General features: G+C 38.9%; 1 protein-coding gene and 1 long non-coding RNA gene across 2 annotated transcripts in view; one reads left to right on the forward strand and one right to left on the reverse strand.

Annotated features, from left to right (window-relative positions):
* The first annotated feature begins 25 nt into the window (after positions 1 to 25).
* On the forward strand, positions 26 to 11,651 carry LOC150063658 (uncharacterized). Its single transcript, XR_016535572.1, has 3 exons — positions 26 to 128; positions 7,893 to 7,966; positions 11,568 to 11,651. It is a non-coding gene; the product is annotated as an uncharacterized LOC150063658 (long non-coding RNA).
* A 97-nt stretch (positions 11,652 to 11,748) lies between these two features.
* Positions 11,749 to 23,458, reverse strand: part of Kdm7a (lysine demethylase 7A) — a 66,415-nt gene continuing 54,705 nt past the window's right edge. Inside the window, exons 13-20 of the mRNA XM_090333407.1 lie at positions 21,116 to 21,240; positions 20,780 to 20,934; positions 19,319 to 19,416; positions 18,188 to 18,336; positions 17,712 to 17,920; positions 15,633 to 15,721; positions 12,389 to 12,662; positions 11,749 to 11,846 (exon numbers count right to left, since the gene is read on the reverse strand). Of these exons, the coding sequence (XP_090189533.1) occupies positions 11,752 to 11,846; positions 12,389 to 12,662; positions 15,633 to 15,721; positions 17,712 to 17,920; positions 18,188 to 18,336; positions 19,319 to 19,416; positions 20,780 to 20,934; positions 21,116 to 21,240 (1,194 nt within the window). The 3' untranslated portion in view covers positions 11,749 to 11,751. The remainder of the gene's footprint in view (positions 11,847 to 12,388; positions 12,663 to 15,632; positions 15,722 to 17,711; positions 17,921 to 18,187; positions 18,337 to 19,318; positions 19,417 to 20,779; positions 20,935 to 21,115; positions 21,241 to 23,458) is intronic.

Here is a 23,458-nt window from a genome sequence, read left to right on the forward strand (position 1 = left end):
GAACGTCCTGTGGGCTTCGCACAGGGAGACCCGACATTTCCACTACGAGGGGGTGTGGGGGGGGCGGGACGCCCTGCGGAGGAATCGAGGACCAAGATGGCGCCAAAGACCCGAAGGAACCCTCGGAGGTGACTGTGGGGGGTGAGGGCTGGGAAAGTTCTGGAATGTCGTGGACATGCGCGTGTGACCCCAGGCCCTCCTCGCCTGTCCCCAGTGGGCGCCGCGCTGGCCGTCAGAGGAGGAGGAGGAGGAGGCCGAGCACGTGGCCGATCTGTGGTCCGTGCCCTCCGCCCTGGGTCTGACGTGGAAGCGGGCTCCCCGTAGCTCTTCTCCATGGCTGTGAGCTCGGAGGAAGCTGTGGGAATCCCGCGAACTCTGCGCGTCCTCATTCACGCCGCGTGAATGGAAAATTCGAACCGGAGAGTCCAGGAGGACATGGCGGGCCTGCGGCGCCGCCCGGATGGAACGCCAGCGCCGTTCCACGCCGGGCTCCGCCGCGGGGCGGGCGGGCGGGGCCGGGCCCCAGGCCGGGCCGGGTGGGAAAGGCGGGGCCCAGCGTGGGCCCTGGGGGGGGACGCTCCCCCCCCCCCCCCCCCCGGCATACTGCAAGTAAGACCCAAATCAGAGGGAAAAAATGAGAAACAGCCTTCGCGTGGACTTCGTGCCTACATGGTTGTGTGACTGTTTTTCGCCAACATTTACATTTTACGTTGGTGAGCCCAGGGCCTTTTTTCCCCACTCACGGCGTCCACTTCCAGCTTTTCACTGGTTACCTGGAGATACATCAAATCTGTCTGCCCTGACTGTTTTGGAATCATGATTCTCCGTCCTCAGCTTCCTAAGGCCTGACAATAGGAATAACTTTCTGCAATTTACCTAACATTTAGTCAAGAAAAACAACTGAATCTCAGTAAGAGCAACAAACTTTGCAGTATTTTAGCTCACCCTAGTGATGTACCTTGAAAAACACAAGCTTGCCTTCCTAGGACCTTTACCAGAAGGATCAGACAAGGCTGAATTGTTTTCCAAGCCTCATTCCCAAGGAAGTCGGTGTGACTTATCTAGTGGTTCTCTGGAAAACAAACTGAATCAAATTAATTTAATTTAGCCTCCTTGTAATTAGCCAAATCCTAAAGGTAGCAGGCGGTCCTTTTTTTTAGATAGGGAGACACCACTACAGTACTGCCCTACCCCGGGAGCCACAGCACCACTTCCAGTTTTCTAGTGGTTAATTGGAGATAAGAGTCCCATGGACTTTAGTGCTGGTTTAGAACCGAGATCCTCAGATCTCAGCCTCCTGAGTAAAGATTACAGGCTTGAGCCACCGTGCCCTGCTTGCTTTTAAGTTATTTTTCAGATACAGTGGTATGTGTTTTCCTAGGGCTACTCTGGACTGTGAGTCTCCTATATATCCTTCCCTTACAGCTGGGACTGTAGTACAGTGAAGTTTCTTCATGCCAGGTTTTTGGTTGAGATTCAAGATATCCACTATAGCATATCATCAAACTGTTGACAAACAAAACATCAAACACAGTAGAAAAAGTTTCCTTGTAAAAGAAAACTTCAAAATGAAGTTAATTTCTAATCAGAGTGCATGCATATTATTAGAAGGATCGTCCCATTGCTTACAAAAAAAAAAAAAATCCAAGAATTCTATATCCAGCAAAACTATCCTTCAAAACATTAAGTGTAAATTAAGACATTCCTAGTTACAAGGAGAGGATGACAGTTAATTACAGTACTAAGATAAACACTAAACGAGCCTTTTGAAAGTAATAGAACACTGAAGGCTAACTCAAATTCTCGATAAAAAGTGCCAGTAAAGGTAATCAGTAAATTCAAAAGAAAAATATTGATATAACTCCACCCTCATTTAAAAGCTAGCTGTATAAGGCAGTAATTGAAAGTAATGTGAAGTATGTTCTCTGACCATAATGAAATTAGAAATCAGTAACAAAAGAATGTTCACAGACTTGGATGTTATACAAACTCCTAAAAAGCCAAATGAGGAATCATAAATGAAATTTCAAAATACTTTGAAACGAATAAAAATGAAAACACATTCATGAGCTGTAGTGAAAGCTCATAAATTTTAGAGGGAAGGTTGTAACCAATACCTGTATTGACATGAAACTGGAAAGGAACAACTAAGCCCAAACAAAGGAAACAATGCAGATTATTGTACAAATAAGCAAAATAGATTAGAATCAATAAAACCTAAAATCTGTGACAAGATATTTTTAAAAAACTCTTTACCTAGACTGATTTCTTAAAGATTAAAATTATTAGTATCAGGAATAAGGGATTATTATTAGTAACTTTGCAGAAAATTTTTAAATGATTACAGGATATAATAACTTCCAATTATGTGCTTTAGGTGCTCTGACATTTTGTGTACTAGCTGACAATGGATTCCAATTCCTAGAAGAGCAAACAACTCACCTGTGTGACTTTCAAATGTGAGTTATCCAGTCCATAGTCCTAACCTGGAATTACTTCCTTCCTTAGGCTCACACATCCTAGGCTATTTATTCCCCTTCCCTAATCACCTCAGGCCCAGCTCTCAGACAACTTTAAACAGCACCTATATGCCCAAGAGAGTGCCAAAATAATTAGCTTGCTAACTCTTCCTCACAGGTTCCTTATCACAGAAATGACTTGCTTTCTGCCCCCCCTAACCTACACTGTAGTATACCTGCCAAGTGGCATGCTGTGCCACTAGTTTCTAGAGAGTTGAGAATATAAAACTTTCATAAAAGCTGGGTGCTCGTGGCTCATGCCTGCAATCCCAGCTATTTAGGAGGCTGAGATCTGAGGATTGCAGTTCAAAGTCAGCCAGGCACAAAAGTCTGTGAGACTCTTATCTCCAATTAACTATTAGAAAACCACTTGGCCATGTGGCTCAAGGGGTAGAGCACTAGCCTCCAGCTGAAGAGCTCAGGGACAGCACCCAGGCCCAGAGTTCAAGTTCCATGACTGACCAAAACAAAACACTTTTCAGATAGTCATGTGTCTATGTCTCTCATTAAGCCCTGGGCAACAAACAATGGGGGCATTAAGATGGAATAAAGAATGAATATGTAATATTAAAGTAAGTGGACATGTCCAGTAGACACTTAGATTGCTCAGACATTTATAGTGCTAGAGCTGTGAGCAGGTAAGATTTGAACCCACAAGCCTGGATTAGATCACCCTGGAAAAGAAGATTCCAGAAGAGAGGAATTTGAAGGTCCTATCCTTCTGGTAAAGAAACTGATAAAGGTGAGAAGACTGCGGGATTAGAGGAAAGTAAGGATTTGGGGATTATAAAAGCCAATACTGGAAAAAGATGATCAGATACTACATTGAGTGCTGTCCACATAGCATAAAAGCCAGGCACAGTGGCTTATGCTTGTAATCCTAGCTACTCAGGAGGCTGAGATCTGAAAATCGTGGTTCAAAGCCAGCCTGGGCACTAAAGAAGTGAGACTCTTGTCTCCAATGAACCACTAGAAAACCAGAAGTGGTGTGTGGGTCAAGGCATTGGGCAGTAGCCTTGAGCTGAAGAGCTCAGGGACAGTGTCCAAGTCCAGAGTTCAAGCCCCAGAACTGACCAAAAAATAAGTTTTTGTATTGCTGATATCCCAAAATTATCAGCTAAAAAAAAAGTGACTTGTATTTCATGATTCTGAGTTGAAAGGGCTTAACTGGATGGCTCTTCTGTTCCACACAATATAGGTAAAGTTGTCCCTGATTGCTCACAGTTGAGATGAGAGCTAGAACATTCACAAATAGCTCCTTCTATGTGGTTCTCATTATTTAGTAGCATAGCCTTGGCTTCTTTAGAACATGCCTGTGCTTCAGAACAAGCCCAATGTACAAGCATTCTATCACCCCCCCCCCCAGCACTGCCACAACTCTCAGCTCTGCTCTCTAAGTCATCCTTTCCTACAAGAAATGAGTCATATAGTCAGGTGAGTAACGTTGTCAGCCTGCCTCTTGCCCATAGAAATTAGGAGCCAATAAATAATGCTGTTCACCATTTATCTCCCAAACCACCATCTTTGTAGATTTTCTGCAAACATGCAGATTCTTCTACTGTGGACTACATGTTCTTCTATTCTAACATATACTAATTTCTAAGCTCTGATAGAAGGGCCCCTATCTTGTTCCTCTTGGCCTTCCCAAGACCTACCAGTTCAGCACTCACATTCAGTATGGTGGCACAATGCCCTTAGTATTCTTAGAAGCCTTTCAGCAGAAGGGTCTTCAAAGTATCAGTTTCAGTATTTCCTATGTCCAAAGGTCTGGGAGCTACATTCCCCACAGAGTCATTAAAATAAATTCTTTTTTGCAACTCCAGTGTGAACCTACAGCCCCACACAAACTAAGCATGTGCTCTACCACTAGAACTCCAACTCTTATTTTGAATCCTTCTTGATTCTGAATTACTGTCTGAGCAGACCCAGCACCAGTGTGTAGGATGGAAAGATATGGTCCTGACTGGGACACTGTAAGGAGGAATAAAAATACTTGCATACATATCTGGCGAATATAATGTAACCCTTCTACTAATTACAATAAAAATATATTTTAAAAAATACTTGCATACAGTGACGACTCTTGTGATCTAAGCCACGTCTACAGCAAAGCCCTTGGCTCTTCCCATTGAAGTGAGGAGTGGAACAGCCCAAAAGGATTTATTTCCTAGTGCCACAAATCAGGCCAAGGGTCTAAGGAGAGCTCACCATTATAGGTAAGCTTAAGGTCAAACATTCTCCAGACCTCCAAACAGCACATGAGTCCTCATTCAATCTAGCTCAGAAGACAGGATGTACACACTTACATTGGGTGCTACTGCAATGTTTCTGACATCCCTGCTGTTGTCTGCACAACAGGTATCTGAAAAGCCCCAATCCCTAGTGTTTCTGCGGCCCTGGGCTCTACAAAGCTCAGTCTCAATCTCCTCCAGGGACATCTGCCCACTTCCAGTCTCCTCTAGGAGCAGCCCACTGCCTGTGAAGTGCTACCTGGTGTGTTCCTTCCTCTTTGGCTCCTCTCAACCAACACCTCCCAGGCAAGATGTTATCCATACACATTCATCCTTGACCTATTTCCCCTCCCTTTTGCTAAAGCTAAGCCCAAGCTTCCTCATTGACCTTGTACTTCCCTAGAGGGCCAACCTCCTCACAAAGGCCCTGAACCTGCAGGGACTTCGTTTTGCTTCTTAAGTTAGCACTGGTACCAGTAGGAACCCTGTGTAGTATGTCAGGCTGCGAGTGGTATCCCCAAGTGTTCATCAGTAAGCACAGTAGCACCTTGCCAACACACTTTTATACCCTTTTTTCCTCCCACCTGGCCATTACAATTCCTAAGCAATAGATCTAATAAAATAATAAAACACATTATCTGTTGTATTTAAGTCTTCAAATATAATAATGAGCATAGCACAGATTTCACATTCTTAATACCCTCCGGCTCAATAAGCAAAAAAAGGGAACCAAAAGTCAAAATTAGATAAAGAATTCAGATTTTTTTTTTCTTTCAGAAACACATTTTATACAACTTTCAACATATATACTTTCAAACAAAAGGAACAAAGAATACAGAGTGCTAAAAAAAAAGTCAAAAGAGAAGCAATACAATTTTAATTTCAATATTTTAAAATACAGAAATTGGAAATACCAAATACAACTTTAAACAAGTCACTTGTCTTCCCCTATAATAATCAATATAAACTACTTAAAGACTTACAAATTCAGATTAAAACAGAAACAAAATAAATACTGTACACTTTCCCTGCCTGCAGGCAAAAGATGGGAAATACTGTTATGAATCAAAACAAATGCTCTTAAAGCTTCTGCACCCCACTCCCCAGCCACACCCTCCCACTGTCACACAGTGTGCTTCTGTATTCCCAGACACACATGTGCACACACACATATGAGACACTACTCCACAGACACCCCAAACGAGAAGGGTAACAGTCACCTGGGACCGTGGACATAAAGACCAGTAAGGAAAGTCAGTCAGGCTGCAAAACATTACTACAAAACTAGTAAATACCATAGCCAACAACTGTCCCCTTTTCAGTTTCAGAGTTAAACCCCTAGAACCAACACTAACCCTCCCCATCTCCACCCTCAATAACCCGCCTAAAAGAAAACTTGCTGAAGCACTGGTAAAGTTAGATATTTCACAATAAATGTGAAAATTCATAATATATAATCTCTTAAAATGAACCTTTTCACCCTCTTTCCACAGCATGAAACTGTTATGGCTTAATTTATATTAAAAGTAGAAAAGTCTTTTCCAAAGGAAATACAGTCTGCAAGATGCATGTGCATTTCCTAATCAGTGCTATTTCATACCTAACAACTGCATGACTTGCTTTTGCAGTCAGAAGCTGTTTTTGGAAAAACTGAGGTTATAGCTTTTGATTCAATCTAACCATCAACTCTAAGGCCCTTAGTTTGGTTTAGGTTTCTTTTGCAAGAGAAAATAACCTTGGGGTTTACTTAGCAAGTTATACCTCAGGTCCCTGACTATAATGTGGAAGTTATAAGCATGTATTGTAAAAATAAAAGTTTAATTACGAATCTTAGAGGCAAGAAATAATTATAAACAAGGAATTAACTGATTTTATGTTACACATATTGCTGATAATGTTTAAATCCATTAAAGTTAAATATGTTTAAATTCACTTAACACCCACCGAAGAAATATGTGTATGAGTCATTTTATTACTGCAAAATATTATATATTCTAGCACTTATAATAGTTTTGGTGAGAAATCATGGGGGGGGGGAATAGCTGACAGGTGAAAGAAATGGCCAAAATAAAACTGGCTGAATACAAGTTTTTTCCCCCCCATTCTGTTTATGACTTTTCTAAAATAAAGAGAAGTAACCAGAATGTCACAAGTCTTGCATAGGTAAACTACTTGGAGGTCAAGGGCTACGTGGTAGCCAGGGTTTTATTAATGAAATAGTGCAGAGCAGATAAATTTGTTGGAAGAAAAAACGTTTCTGACAAAAATATGTTACAGTTGTTAAGACAAAGTCTTAAGACACTAGATGGGATACCAAGGGTGAGAGGCGAAGTGTGGCAAGTGAGCCTTATTTTTCTCCTCCCCACTAGAAGGAAGAATTACTGCCGATGAATAAAACCAGTCAGTCACAATAAGCTACCTGCTTTGGAAATAGGCATTTGATTCTTAATGACCTTAATTTGGGGAGGCGGGGGAGAAGTACTTATGGAAAGGACATTAAATATTTGATTTACGGCATAATGTTCACTGAAAAGAAAATTAAAATAAAGGAAGAGTTTTTAGTAAGGCTACATACAGCATTTTTTTATGCTTAATGATTTCGTGAGTATACTAATTTTCTCCCTTTCTGTTCACTTCAAGGAAGCATACAGATGTCTTCTACAAGACAAATGGAGACTATGCAGTGTCACAGAAGTAAGATACAGGAAGTCCCAGACCCACTATGTCCCCAGGAAAAGCCATGTCCTAGTTGGGTTACACTGGTCTCCTTTACTGACCAGCTTTCCTTATAACCTAGAGACTGCTTTGGATGAAGGTCAAGGACATTAGGAAAGACAAGAGAGCCTGAGCTTTACACCTCAACCACTTGTGCTAGCAATCAAACTCAGGACTTTGCAACCATGAGTGATCAGTTTAATAGTTAATGAGAAAGGTAAATTTTTTGAAAAAGTAATTTACTGCTACATTACGAAAAACCTGGTATCATCCATGTGAAAATGAGAAATGACCATTTACGATTGCTGATACTCTTCTCAACTCTTAGGGAGTGATCTTACACTTCAAAAGGCATTTTCTAAAACAAGCAGTTAACTCTTGTGTTGAGTCGCCTGCCAAACTGCCGATGACCTTTCTCTTTACTCAGGCTGTTGTCACCAACCTGGAGCTGTCCAGTGGAGTCCCAGCTTCCTCACCACCTTACTTTCCTTAGTACTGTGGGTAAGTACTAAACCACTCTAATTCCTAACTTATTTTACCTTTCCTCTAGTAGCTGACAAGCCTACCAAATCTGAGAAGCAGTTCTACTTTAATTCCTCTTTCAGAAAAACCTAAAGCTAGCTTTCCATTACAATAACTCATCTTAATGTACTTGATGATGAGCATTCTCATTTTCTTACCCAAACACTAGCTCAGTTCTCTTCCTTTCACTTCAAGCGTCTATTCTGAGTTTAACTTAGCACCTTGTTAGAGGTTTTTCACATTTTTTTAGGTAGCCTGCTCTGGGCATATATTTGATTTAAAATGAATTTTATGAATAAGAAGAATTTTCACTTTAAATTATACATAAAGGCAAATTCATTAATTATCTGTTGTAACTTGAGAATAAGTTCTCTATGTATGAAGTATTACTAAGGAATGCTTTCTTTACTGGTTATTCTAATAGGCATTTTTTACTTAAACATACAAATACGAAAACCAGACTCAAATAAGATTTAGAAAAAAATGACTACTTATTCAGGGTCACACAGCTGACATGAAAGTGGCTGAACCTAGGCCAGAACTTGGTTCTTTTGGTCTTTGTTTATGATATACTACACCATTGTGTTACCAATTAAATTACTAACTTGTAGTATGTTTCTTTAAAGAAATCTTTTTTTTTTTTTACTTCCACTTGTACGGTGGTATACCTTAGTTGAAACTAATAAACTTAGGCTTTTTTTTTTTAAATGAACAGGAGAGCCCTCTTTTGCTCTAGTTTGTTTAGAATTAAAAATTATACTGCTAATTTCCTGGAGAAGACACCTTCATAGGCACAAACCACAATATTCTCCTACAGTACTAAATAGGTCTGGGCACACAGTAGATGTTTGATAAATACCTGCTGATCTTATATACAGTAGACTTCATCAAAAGGCAATAATTAGGATTATCAAAACATAGAACAGTATTTAAGCTAAGTAGTGATAAAATGGGTTTCTGTCTTCTTTGAGTTTCTGATGATTTCAGTAGAATGTTCAATTTTTGTATGCCTCAAAGATAAACAGATATTTATGAAGTTTAATGTATTCCTAGGTTACTGAGCTACTTTAAAAATTGCCTGCTTTGTACTGTTAGATCATTTGTCGATATGGGGGAAATATGATATATTACATGATGTGAATTACAGTACAGTGGATCCCAGATTGAGTCATTTACTTGAATTCACATAGAAAAATTACTACTATTAAAGCTGCATACATTAAATCACTAATTCTCAATTTTACATATTTATATTTGCTACAACTAGCTAGATATTATCATTGCTGTCTTCTTGTGTAAGCTTTTGTGGAATGTCTATAAATAAGACTAAGAAAAAGACAAAAGGTTACCTATTGCTACTGAACCCAGAGTGTGCAATAGTCACCTCAAGGTTTAGCCATTTCCACGAGATAAAGGGCATATTTTGGCCATTATCTTTATAAGAAGCTAAGTAAAAAAGTCATTAGATCAGTGGCTAAAAATGATCACCAATTCAGAAAAAGATTCGCAGGTTCACTTATAGTGGTTATATTAGCTTGCTAAAAGTTTTGTGATATGACTAGTTAATGGACTAAAATGCAAAACCGAATCCATAGTACCTTCACTTAAAAAATCCCACACATTAGCTACTCAACATTAGTGTTTATTAGCCTAAGGACACAGAGTGGGATACTGGCCACAACTTTTAATTCATAAAAAATACATTAATTTTCATTTTCATTTTTATGACTAAAGAAAAAGTTCTTTAGAGTTGTGCAAAAATGTTGAGAAAAAAAGTCCAGATACTGAAGTAACTGGGAAAAAATTATAGTTCTTATTTCTTAAGCTAATATAAAAATGTGTATTAGAACACTAAAACAGAAAACTAAGACATCACAGTGATATATTGTGAGAACGTGAGGGAATCAAACTAGACTTTTGCATCTTAAATATGATGACCTGTCAGTGGCTGGCTGCATACATCTCTCTACTACTTATGTCACAGTACAGACAGGGCTAAGAAGGCTGTCTACAGAGACTACAAATTTCCGTAAGAATTATTCTTCCTGACTTTCAAATGTAAGATGTGGACTTTTCAAGGATCAAAAAAAAAATCATAAGCTATTTGATAACTATCCCATGAAATATTATAATGGAGACAGTAAAAAATATTGTTTTGGAAATATACATCTGAATGCAACCATGAAAGATGATGGTAGGGATACTTTTCTTAGATCTTTAAAAAGACACTTAATACAGTAGGAACAGTCTCACTACCATGCTGAGCCAAAAAAAATCCATAAACTAAAAACAAAATTGATTATTTGTATAATGCTACTTGTCAGGCTTGGGAATAACTCCACCACACCATCATTCTTATGCCATGAGGGGAAAAAAGAAGAAAATTATAAACCATTGAAAACTGGTATTTAGTAAAAACTGTACATAAAGAAGAAAAATGATTATCTTAAAGTTCAACCCAATAGCTAACTGCAACACACACTAGATGGGACAAACTGCAAAAGCACTCATTTTACTCCAAATCTGTGTCTGAAATAATTCTTTAGAAGATTAAGAAATTTAAAAAAAAAAACATGCTTGCTCCTATACAACTTAATTATATAGTATATTCCTATTGTATTACAGCCTACTGTGTAGTTTGAATATCCTAAGTCAAATCATACATATGCCTTTAACCAATTAGGTCTAGAGAATAAAAATGTCATAAGATTTAACCTCTGCAGCAGGTGTTGGCCCTGTCCTCCAACACAAGCAGTATGAAGGAGGCCTTCTATAGTTTCAAATGTATTTGGAAAAACTATAAATGTGACAACTTAATCAAATTTATATTTTTTCCTACAAGTAGCAGAAGATATTAAAGCTGTTCTCTTTGGGACCCAGATATCATTAGGAGAAATGAAAAATGCAAGAAGCTATTTCTTCATACTTAGAAGAAAACCACAATGTCAAAGGAAATAAGAAATGAGGGATCTTTTGTGTTTTTACAGATTAGTTATGGAAGTGTTTCCCTGCAGAGAAGAGTTTTGTTGAGTCGTCTCAAAATGATGGGGATACAGAGGAAAGGTGGGGTGTAAGGGAATCAACCTGGATAACAGTATGCACCTTGGATGTTAGCAAAAGCGAAGCTAATAGCTTATAAAAAACACATGAAATATATAAAATAAAATGATTTTCATATACATCTTAATTTAAAATAATTAATGCATCAAATCCCTGTTTAAGACTTTAACCTGAATATCAAATTTAAGAGTCCAGACTAGTTACTGTTACTGTGGCTCTTTCCCACAAGTAACACACATACTATCAAAAATAATTTAAAAACCTTCACATTCTTAAATCTAAATTAGTGAGATATTTCTCCAGAAATCTTCCAAATAAATAGCTTTAAAAAAGAAAGAATTTAAAAGCTGTTAACTTAAAAAAATCTGTTAAATAAATTATCGATAATTCTTTACACTACTACTGAAAATAAATCAAGACACTACCAATAACAAAATGAAATTCAAGCCCTGACAAGAGACCCTTTTCAGTTCAAGGTCTCTTTTTAAGGTTCCACCCTCCTTCTTCCTCTCCCCACCAGGTCCAAAGGATTATTGCTGAGTGGGTGTGGCACAGTAAAAATGCAGCATCAGGTTCATTCTGTTCTTCAAGCAGTGTTCTTACTAGACAGCAAACAGCTCCAGGCAGGGGGACAGCAGAAGCACCAGGCTCCCACACCCCAAGACTGGCCTCCAAAGGGAAGAGAGGTTGTGACAGCAGCTCTATCACACAAAAAAACGTGCGTGACCATTTCTGTTCAACTTAAGGATCTTCCCAAGACGTTGTTTGGCTGTTGCCATTCCTTTTTTTGGACGTTTACCTGTAAAACACCAACAACATTGTAAGCAGTAACGAAAAGCATACTCTCCAGACAGTATCTAAAAGACTTAAAGGAAGAGCTTTGCAGTAAGTATCTCTATTAGGTGTGTTAGTCATGCTTTAGGAGTTCTACTATTTAACAGCTTTCTATCTGATCACACTAGGGCCAGAAGGTCAGGACCCTTCCAATCTATGCTTCATCAACAAAATGGACTCTAATGTCATCAATACTCATAGACCACTCACTGTTCTCTCTGTACCTTGGGTCATGCCTTTCTCCTGTCTATCAGATACTTCCTCCAACTCAGCCTGGTTAACTCCTTATCATCCTTTTTTAGGAACTACCTCCTCCAGGAAGTAATCCCTGTTCTTTGGGGTTGTCTTGGGTATCCTTTGTTCCCAAAGTAACTCATACACACTGCCAATACACTGTTGTCCATGTCTGTAGGAAATATGAACAACTTGAGTGCAAAGACTGAAGCTAAACTGTCATTACTGCTACCACAGAGATTAAGAAATAATTTTGAAATGTGTGAAAGTTACCTTTTGTTGCCTGGTTGCTGATAGGTGGTGGGTTTGATGCAGGTCTCTTGGTGGGGTGAAGGGGCACTGAAAAGGAAGATTCGCCAAGAGGCCTTTCTGGACTTAAACTGCCATTTCTTATTTGGCATGGCCCTGAAACCAAGCTGGGATTCTGTGTGTACTTCCCATTCTGAAGGCTGGAGCCACTGCTGTCCACATAATGCCTGCTTTGCACCTTCTGACTGATTTCTGATGAGCCTTCCTTTTTGATGCATTTCTGGCTTCTACTTAGGTCCTGAAGGAGAAGAAAAGAAATGGAGCTGAATTTTTAGGGTCTAAATAAATAAGGTGCCAGGCACCGTGGCTCACACCTATCACCCTAGTTACTCAAGAGACTGAGATCCAGAAATTGAGACTTGAAACCAGACAGACAAATCTGCTATAGTCTTATTTCCAATTAACTAGCAAAAAAGCCAGAAGTGAAGGTATGGCTCAAATGGTAGAGCACTAGCCTTGAGTGGAGAAAGAAGGTATTTCAGGTTTATACACATTAAGAAACTCAGGACACAAACAGATATTTGTTTTTTTTTTTTTTGTTGGTGGTAGTGGTGGTGGTCCTAGGGCTTGAACTCTAGGCCAGGGCACTATGTCTGAACTCTTCAGCTCAAGGCTACTGCCTATCCCTGAGCCACTTCCAGTTTTCTAGTGGTTAATTGGAGATAAAGAGTTTAGTGCATGGGCTGGCTTTGAACCATTATCCTCAGATCTCAGCCTCCTGAGTAGCTAGGATTATACAGGCGTGAGCCACCACACCCAGCTAGACATTTGGTTTTCTTAGCACCTATTAGACCACCCTTCATGATGGTAATCTCAGTTTATTTCTTAATTTTTTTTTTTTGCCAGTCCTGGGGCTTGAACTCAGGGCTTAAACACTGTCCTAGGACACTTTTTGCTCACAGTTAGCCTCTGCCACTTGAGCCACAGCACCAGTTCAGGCTTTTTCTGTGTATGAGGCACTGAGGAATTGAACCCAGGGCTTAATGCGTGTTGGGCGAGCACTCTACCATTAGGCTACGATGCTGGCCTAGTAATGTCAGTTTATAACAGACCTAACAAGTCAGAACTATTCAGGTCTTGAAGTGCATCATTAACTGAAGACTTGGGGGAAGGGCATGATTCAAATGCTAGAGTGAAGGCCCTGAGTTCAATCTCCAGAACTAAAAAGAAAAAAAAAGGAAAAAAGAAAAAAATTGAACATGAGCTTTAAATTAGGCTTATAATTTTTTTTTTTTTTTTGGCCAGTGAACCACAACACCACTTCTGGCTTTTTCTATGTATGTGGTACCAAGGAACTGAACCTGGGACTTCGAGCAAGCTAGGCAAGCACTCTACCACTAGGCCAAAGTACCAGCCCAGCTTATAAAATTTTTATGCATGAAGAAACAAGCGCTATAATCATGCTCTAATATTACTTATCAAAGTTATAGGTAGAAGATTTTCGCTCATTGTGCTCTTGCTCATTATCTACCCACCCCTCCCCCCCCAAGGCTAGCATTCTACCACATTGAGCCACAGCTCCACTTCTGGTTTTCTGGTGGTTAAATGGAAGTAAGAGTCTCACAGACTATCCTGCCAGACTGACTGAGAACTGATCTTCAGATGTCAGCCTCTTGAGTGGCTAGGATTACAAGTGTGAGCAATTGGTGCTAGGTTTTCATTTCTTTTTGCTTACTTGTGGTGTTGGGATCAAATGTTAGGCAAGCATTTTTACTATCAACCTATATCCTCAACCCTTCTTCATTTTTCAAAGATAGATTAAAAAAACAATAATAGTTTTACTTTTTTATTTATTTATTTTATTTTTTGCCAGTCCTGGGATTGAGCTCAGAGCCTGAGCCCTGTCCTTGAACTTTCTCAAGGCTAGAGCTCTACCACTTGAGCCTTAACATCACTTCCAGCTTTTTTTTTTCTATGTATGTGGTACCGAGGAGTTCAACCCGGGTCTTCGTGCATGCTAGGCAAGCACTCTACCAGTAGGCCAAACTCCCGGCCTTTTTAATATCAAATGTTCTAATGCTAATAGCATAAGTAAAAAATGTTATGATTGGCCACAGTGAAACAATACAAATATCATACACTGAAAAAGCAAATTATGGGTCGGGAACATGGCTTAGTGGTAGAGTGCTTGCCTAGCATGAAGGAAGCCCTGGATTTGATTCCTCAGTAACATATACCCAGAAAAACCTAGAAATGGTGCTGTGGCTCAAGTAGTAGAACACTAGCCTTGAGAAACAAGGACAGTGCCTAAGCCCTGAGTTCAAGCCCCAGGACAACAAAAGAGGGGAGTGGGGGAAGAGAAGGATAGATTTTAACAGTGAAAGGTTAACTCTAGAACATATCATTCTAGTTAAGGAACTTGTGCTCACAAAGTCTTGCTTTCATTAAAAAAGAAAAACACTGAGGTTATGGTGCATGCCTAGCATATGGAAAGATATTGGTATCATAGTGGAACAAAACAAAATTTGGCTCTTTTTCTTATGATAAAGCTGTCAAATATTTAGAAATTACAGATAAGCCAAACCAAGAAAATAAGAATCATCGATAAGGGCTGGGATTGTGCCCTAGTGGTTACCTAGCATGCATGAAGCCCTGGGTTTGACTCCTCAGTACCACATACACCAGAAACGGCTGTAAGTGGTGCTGTGGTTCAAGTAGTAGAGTGCTAGCCTTGAGAAAGCTCAAGAACAGTGCTCAGGTCCTGAGTTCAAGCCCTGGGATTGGCAAAACAAAAAGCCAAGAACCGTCCATAAATATACTTAGACATCAATGTTTAATATTTGGAAGTAGTATTTTATTCACACACACATGCATACATATTATCATCATGCTCTAAAACATGAATCAATCATTTAAAAGGCTCTTTTCACTTCTGCTAAAGCCTTAATAACACAAAAGTATTATTAATGTGAGATTTTTCTTTTACTTTTTTTTTTTTTTTGCCAGTCCTGGGGCTTGAACTCAGAGCCTCAGCACTGTCCTTGGGCTTTCTCAAGGATAGAGCTCTACCACTTGAGCCTCAGCACCACTTCAGGCTTTTTTTTCTATGTATGTAGTACCAAGGAATTGAACCCAAGTCTTCATGCATGCTAGACAAGCACTCTACCACTAGGTCAAACTCCCAGCCCCATCAGTAACAGTTTTAAAAGCAAAGTTTTTTTGTTGACAATTCTAACTTCACTTTTAATATTTCAAGCTTTGACTATACCTGAGGAGTAAATCTGGAAGTTCTATCAAATTGTTTAATCCAGGAAGAAGTCCTCAAGTCTTGATCTTCAGTCTTGACGTGGTATCCTCCTTCAGAGAAGTGTTTTAATTTAGTTATCTTTAAACAAACTTTATCTTAAAGAACAAAATTAGTCTATTATACTTGTAAGCAAATTTATGTTGACAGTTTGCTAAGATATGTATACTCATCTCTGGATACTTCTTCATATACCTCCACTTTCACTACATTCCTTCCTGTCTTAAAAACAAAAAGTCACCAAAACTTGCCACTCTTTTGCATTTCTTGAACACTGTTTTTTTGTTCTTTGTTTTTTTTTGCCAATCCTGGGCTTGAGCTTAGGGCCTGGACACTGTCCTTGGACTTTCTCAAGGCTAGAGCTCTACCACTTGAGCCTCAGCACCACTTTTGGCTTTTCTCTATGTATGTGGTACCAAGGAATTGAACCTGGGTCTTTGTGCATGCTAGGCAAGCACTCTTACAACTAGGCCAAATTCCAAGCCCCTTGAACACTGTTTTATGTGATAGGTTTTGTGTCAGATGTTAGAAAACTTACGGTGACACTCTATAACCTGTTAAGGTAAACCCAAGTGCAATATAAAAATAGCATGTTTACAGAGTCCAAAGGCAGATGTTTGCTTGAATTTTGTAGTACTTCCATAAAAGCCTTTTCAAAGGACCAATGATTAGGGGGGTGGGGAGGGGGGTCAGGATAAAGACAGACAAACTACAACTTAAAATGAGTTCTTCCATTACCAATGTAACTTTAGCAAGTAAACTTTTCCAACTTCAGTTTTCTTTTACAATAAGCTAAGATTTTTATTCAGGTTTAAATTCCAAAAGCTTGGTAAATTAACCCACATTCAAGTAAAATTAACCTAAATCCAACTTAAATTAACCTAAATCATATTACTTTTACCTATAAATTGTTGTTTCCACAATTATATGAAATGGAAGTCAAGGCTCTGCAATACAGCTTAATTATATGAGAGTAAACATAACTGTTACATGGCACTTCAATCTTAAGACTTTTGGGGAAACATAATCTTAGCTGGAAAGGCAGAGAAAAAGAACACTAGGTGGCAACATTGGCACGCTATTGAGTCTGATCTTTTCTAATAATTCTTTATTAAGAATATCTTCAACTAGAGGGCCAGGAGTTTGGCCTAGTGGTAGAGTGCTTGCCTAGCATGCACGAAGACCCGGGTTCAATTCCTTGGTACCACATACTTAGAAAAAGCCAGAAATGGTGCTGAGTAGAGTTCTAGCCTTGAGAAAAATCCAAGGACAGTGCTCAGGCCCTGAGCTTAAGCCCAAAACTGGCAGAAAAAAAAAAAAAAAGAATATCTTCAACTAGAAATAGACCAAGTCAGGCGCTGGTGGCTGACACCTGTAATCCTAGCTACTCAGGAGGCTGAGATCTGAGGATCGAGGTTCAAAGCCAGCCTAGGAATGGAAGTCTATGAGACTCTTATCTCCAATTAACCGCCAGAAAAATCAGAAGTGTTGCTGTTGCTCAAGTGATAGACCACTAGCCTTGAGCTAAAGAGCTCAGAGACAGTGCCCAGGCCCAGAGTTCAAGCCCTTTAACAGCAAAAAAAAAGGAAAATAGAACATTCAATATTTGCTCTCCTCATAAAGGGAAAATGGGTTAATCATTCAAGTTGAACAGACCATTTGAGATACCAAAAGATCCTAAGTTTTGCAATACCCCCACCATGATCAATCTGTTACTGAAAGGGAAACAATACTAGCTTGCAAATGCAATGGTTATTCTAGTAAAAATAATTCTAAATCCCAAGTAATTTACATCTTGGATTCTTAGGCTTTCATTTTATAGGATTTGTCAATATTATGGGTTTGGTTTGATTTTTGTGTGTGTGTGTTGTACTTTGGGGGCCAATTTCTATAATATTATCTCTGAGTGAAGATAAGCAATAAACAATCATTATTCATAGAATCTATAACCTAAAAAAAAAAAGACTCTCTAACCTAAACTAGGTTATAGAGCTATTAAATTTGGAGTCTTATTTTCAGAGACTGATAATTTATAGTTCTTACCACATTCCACTTGTGTATCATAACGATACAACTGTGGACCCTCGTGGTTACTGCTATGGCAGTTGCTGGGATCCTGCAGAGCAGTCTTCTCACCAGCAGCATCCGTGCTTTGCATCTGTCTTTGTAAACATGTGGAATAGTGCAGCCCTGCCATGGACAACATGCCCTGAATAGCTTCTTCTTCTGTGCTAGTCGAGGTAGGACATTCCCTAAAGAAGCAGTAATACAAAAAAGAGAGGTTTACAACAAAGATTCAGCTTCATTTTAATTATATTCTTAAATTTATGTGCCATTGATTGGACAGCGCTCAGGCCCTGAGCTAAAGCCCAGGACTGGCAAAAAAAAAAAAAAAATCCTCAGTTTTAATAAAGAAAAAAAGGTTTATTATTTCTAATGACATTTTCAATAAAATAAAAAAAAGTTTACACAGCATTTACATCACAATGCAGAGCAACTGCTACCAATAGCAAATCTACCTTTTAATTGGAATTTCACTTCTAGACAGCTTCTGGTTCTTCTGAAGGAAGTTTCTTATCACATCAGGTTCCTCCTTAGAGTTTGATGTTATTTCTTGTTTTTTTTCATCACTTGAACTTTCAGACTCTTCAGTGGTAAAATGAATTTTCTGAAATAATTAAACAGAAATGAAGCTACATGAAAAACTGACCAATGTTATATAAACTAATCAAAAAGACTAGCCATCTACAGATAGCTTGATCTTAATTATTGTAGAAGCACTTGTGTTTCATATAACAATCTCTAGTAACTATAGTAACATTAGCCCCTGAGTAAAAAACACAGAATTGTCTATGGAATCTCCAGTAATTGTTTTGACTGTTGCCTTTTGCTCTTTAGTGAAGCTTTTCTGCATTTTAATTTTTGTACTGCTTTGTATTTCTTGTTTTTTACACTCATGACTTCAGAGTTAAGAACTTGTACACCAAGTACTGCAATCATCTTTCTCTTATTGTACATACAATGTAACAGTATACAGTTTTGGTGCTTAAAAATATTCCTTGTGTCTTTAATAAAGGATATTGATTGTGGGGAAAAAACACAATATTGGCTTTAATGTAAAATACAACATAACCTGTAAGAAATCTAAGCCACGATATGACAGAATTAGCAGAAAAATTTCTCCTCCTCACCAGGCCCCAGTGGCTCACACCTGTAATCATAGCTACTCGGGAGGCTGAGAGATCTGAGGATTGAGGTTCAAAACCAGCTTTGGCACAAAAGTCCGAGGGACTCTTATCTCCAACTTACCACGAGAAAACTGGAAGTGGTGCTGTGACTCAAGGGGTAGAGAAATAGCTTGAACTGAAGAGCTCAGGGACAGTGCCCAAGCTTAGAGTTCAAGCCCACAACCAAACAAAAGAAAATAAAACCAAACCAAAAGAATTTCTCCCTCCACCCTTCCCAAAAGCAAACCAAAGCTAATCAGCATACACAAACAATCACAGGATAGTGTGGACACAATAACTAATACAGGAAGACCCATGTTAATAGAAGATGGCTTTGGGAAAAGCTGTCATATTCTTCCATAATGAAGATTTATGCTCATCTTTCCATAAAATGACACACAAGTCATCAGGTTTCAAGCATACCAATGCAGTGCAATCAGGTCCAGAGTCTTCTGAATCAGAAATATCAGAATATTCTGATGATCTATTCCTGAGTTCTGATTTCACACTTGTAAAAAATCCTGGTAAAGAAGAAAAAAATCATGAGAAAATGATAAAGTCATTAGAACTTCATAAACAAGGTGGCGTCATGATCTCTGAAGTCTACCAACTTTAGGGTATCTATCAATCTCTGATCCTAGCTCTCCCTTCTTACGGCTTATTTTTCTTCCACAGTCTTTCTCCCAAACTGATCAAGGCAGAGACTATCTGTTAAAATATCTGTGATATTCATTCAATATGATTATATATTCCTTATATGTGAGGATTGAGTAATTTTCCAAAAAAGATGTTTTAAACTAAAATTAACTACAAGACACTTTTCACTTTCTTTTGCATCAGGTCTCTCAGTAAAAGAACAAAGCCATAGTTCTCCCAAATCTAAAATACATTTATACAGACTGTGAACTGAGCCAGCTTATAACCTGGGCTTTTCCATGGTCCTTCTCTTCCATAAGGCACTGCACATAGCAATTGTTCCAACTACTGCCTTTGCCTTGACAGATGAACAAAGGCAGAGTCACCAGCCCATAGTAGGCCCAAACTGACCTGGAACTAACAAGAATTACCTATTCATTTGGAATAACAGATAAGTAAATAACATTTTTTTTGCCAGTCCTGGGGCTTTAACTCAGGGCCTGGGTGTCCCTGAGCTTCTTTTGCTCAAGGCCAGTGCTCTAACACAGCCCCACTTCTGGCTTTTTCTGTTTATGTGGTACTGAGGAACTGAACCTAGGACTTCATGCATTCTAGGCACACACTCTTACCACTATGCCAAATTCCCAGCCCATTAAGTAACTTTTATCTGAAACACAAATACCAAAATATCTCATCTACTTTTTAAAAATGGACCTTAAAAAATGTTTGAAATTAAGATTTTTTTTCAGGAAAGAAAGGTCTTGAGGAGATGTTACTAAGGCAACTGATATTACTATTATTGTATTACATTATTATTTCTATTATTTTATTGGATAACCAATTAAGAACCCAGTAAGAAGCAATAACTCCACATAATACTTGGATTTTCCAATGCTTCAGATCAGCCAATATACATAATTCTTAATTCTGAAACCACATATAGGTTAGCAAAATTATATGTAAAAGTACATTAGAGTTTTCTTAAGGGACTCTAAAAATTGTAACCATACATGAGTTTCACTAGACCCCAATACTTCTCCCACAGATAATAATCCCTGCCATTACATCTTACTTGGCATTCACATTCAGATGATGTACCTGCACATACCTCACATTTTTCAAAACAGTATGAGGGACACAAACATTTTCAATCTCACTATAAACTCAAACTTGCCACTTTAGTAAAGAACAGACTCTCAAAAAAAAAAACCCCCAAAACATTAAAGAAACAAAAACAAAAAAACATACTATCAAGTGGTTTTTGAGATTCTTCACTCTCTGTCCCCTCTATTCCTGAACTTTGTTCCATCTTCATGGTTGCCTTTTTTGTTCTTCTCTTCTCTTCTTCATTTTCACTATCTGCTGTGTAAAGACTCTGATCTGTGAAAGGCTGCCTCTCATCTCTGTATCATGGAGGAAATAACAGAGTCAGAAACAGGGCAAAGCTCTGTCTTCACTTACAAAGAATGGAGATTGATTCCCCAAATTACAGTGGGCTGTACAACAGAACAAACTATAGATTAAATGAGCAAAGGGGATCCACTGAAAATTAATCAATCTAATTCTTGGATCTACTTTACATACTTTATTATTCTTCCATTTGACAGCAGTAATCGTAGATCATTATCTTTTGCTCTCCATTCAGGTACTGTAGAAGATGGCTGGAGATGTTTGTTGAATTTTCCATTCAGTTTAGAACTCAAGATGTCCTTAAAATATAAAAGCAGAACTGACTTAACCTCCACCTTCAGACACGCCTGCTCAACTGAAGATATCTGCTGCTCCTCCTCCCTATCTTGCTGGTGGCATGTAGCCACCTAAGTTTGAAGACACTCAGTAACCCTATACTCCAGAGTTGTTCAAGCCAAAAACTGTACAGTCTACATATCTTTTAGGAAGGCCATTAACATTAAAATATTTTCTGAAACATAAATATAAAACCTGCATGAAGAAAATCCAAAGAAATATCACCCTTACAGAAGTTAAAAAACTGGAAAAGGTACTGCCTTAGGTATTTTTGTTTCTATTTCCTTCTGCTACAGGGCTGGGAGTTTGGCCTAGTGGTAGAGTGCTTGCCTATGAAGACCCAGGTTCAATTCCTCAGTACCACATACATAGAAAAAAGCTGGAAGTGGTGCTAGGTCTCAAGTGGTAAGAGTGCTAGCCTTGAGAAAGTCCAAGGACAGTGCTCAGGCCTTAAGCTCGAGCCCAGGACTGGTCAAAAAAAAAAAAAAAAAAAAAAAAAAACAACTACAGGGCTTTCTCACTCAACCTGACCTTGACCTCATACCTTGTCTTCCACCAGGCAATGACAGCAGCCGCATAATCATAACAGCCACCATATGACAAAAAGAGACACGAGTATCTGGTTTTTATTATACAAGAAGTATATTTCCCTTTTGAGTAATTTTAACAATACAAAATAGAACTTTTCACAGTAAGCTTCCTCAGATAGTTATGGGTTAGCAGGCTTAATTATATCATAATCGTAAAGTCATGTATTATGTCAAATTTAAAGTTATAACATTTATGTAACTTTTTTTAATACTTAGCTCCAGAGATAACTCTATTCATTTTAGATTATTGCCTAGTATCTACTTAAGATCTAAAGTTATAGATGAACTGGGTCTGGTGGCTCACACCTGTAGCTACTCAGGTGGCTGAGATCTGAGGACCTAGGTTCAAAGCCAGCCCAGGCACTAACAATCCATGAGACTCTTTATCTCCAATTAACTACTAGAAAACTGGAAGTGGTGCTGTGGCTCAAGGAGTAGGGTAGTAACTTTGATCTGAAGAGCTCAAGGGCAGCCCCCAGGCCCAGAGTTCAAGTACCACAACCAAAAAAAAAAAAAGTATAGATATAAATCTCATCACAAGTTTATGATCAGGTTTAACAAAGGCCTTACTGCACTGATTTCCTTTCTGTACCCCACTTCCCACTCTGGCCAGAATATCAACATTCCTCCAACTTCAATTAGTGTATTCTAAGTCTTTGAATCTAATGGGGTGTTAGGTTGGCACTGTTGACTGAGGTGAGGCTTTTTGCATTTGTCCCTTTTCTGACTGCATTGCTACTCCTCAATCTGTGTCCATTTGTCTTTCTTTTATTTATCATCAAATACCACTTAAGAGACACTCTGGGGCTAGGAATGTGGCTTAGTGGTAGAGTACTTGCTTAGCATGTGTGAAGCCCTGGGTTCAATTTCTCGGTACTATATATAAACAGAAAAAAAAAAAAGCCTTAAATTAAAAAAACAAACAAAAAACAAAAAATCAAAAAAAGAGAAAAGAACTGGAAGTGGCGCTGTGGCTCAAGCTATAGTTTGTCCGCTTTGAGCAAAAAAGAAGCTCAGGGACAGCGCCCATACTCTGACTCCACACCCTGAGTTCAAGCTCCCTGACTGGCAAAAAAAAAAGGGGGGGAGGGGCTCTGACCACTCCAGCCAATCATATCCCTCTTTATTCTACTGCTCTGTTGGTTCTGGGTTCCTTTAGAACACTTGTCATCTAAAGTGTATAGTTTAACATATAGTTCTGTTTCCCCCAATCTTCCAACCTGAAGTCATTTGAATGCTTCATGACAGTATGAACTTGTTTGCTCACTCTGGTATCTTTTCCAGAGCCTAGAAGAGTACGCTAGAAGGGTATTTGGTAAAACAAACAAACAAAAAACAAAAACAGGTGCAATGGTTCATGCCTGTAATCTTAGCTACTCAGGAGACTGAGATCTGAGGACCAAGGTTCAAAGCCAAATGGGAAATGGGGCCTGGCTCAAGGATAGGGTGGTAGCCTAGAGCTGAAGAGCTGAGGGATACAGCACAGGCCAGAAACAACAGCAACAACAGTAACAACATGACAGTGCCAGGCATGGGTAGCTTATAACTATAATCCTAGCTACTCAGGAGGCTGAGATCTGAGGATTGTGGT

The sequence above is a fragment of the Megascapheus bottae genome, chromosome 5 (assembly GCF_031878675.1).
Source record: "Megascapheus bottae isolate mThoBot1 chromosome 5, mThoBot2.hap1, whole genome shotgun sequence".
Lineage (NCBI taxonomy): Eukaryota > Metazoa > Chordata > Mammalia > Rodentia > Geomyidae > Megascapheus > Megascapheus bottae.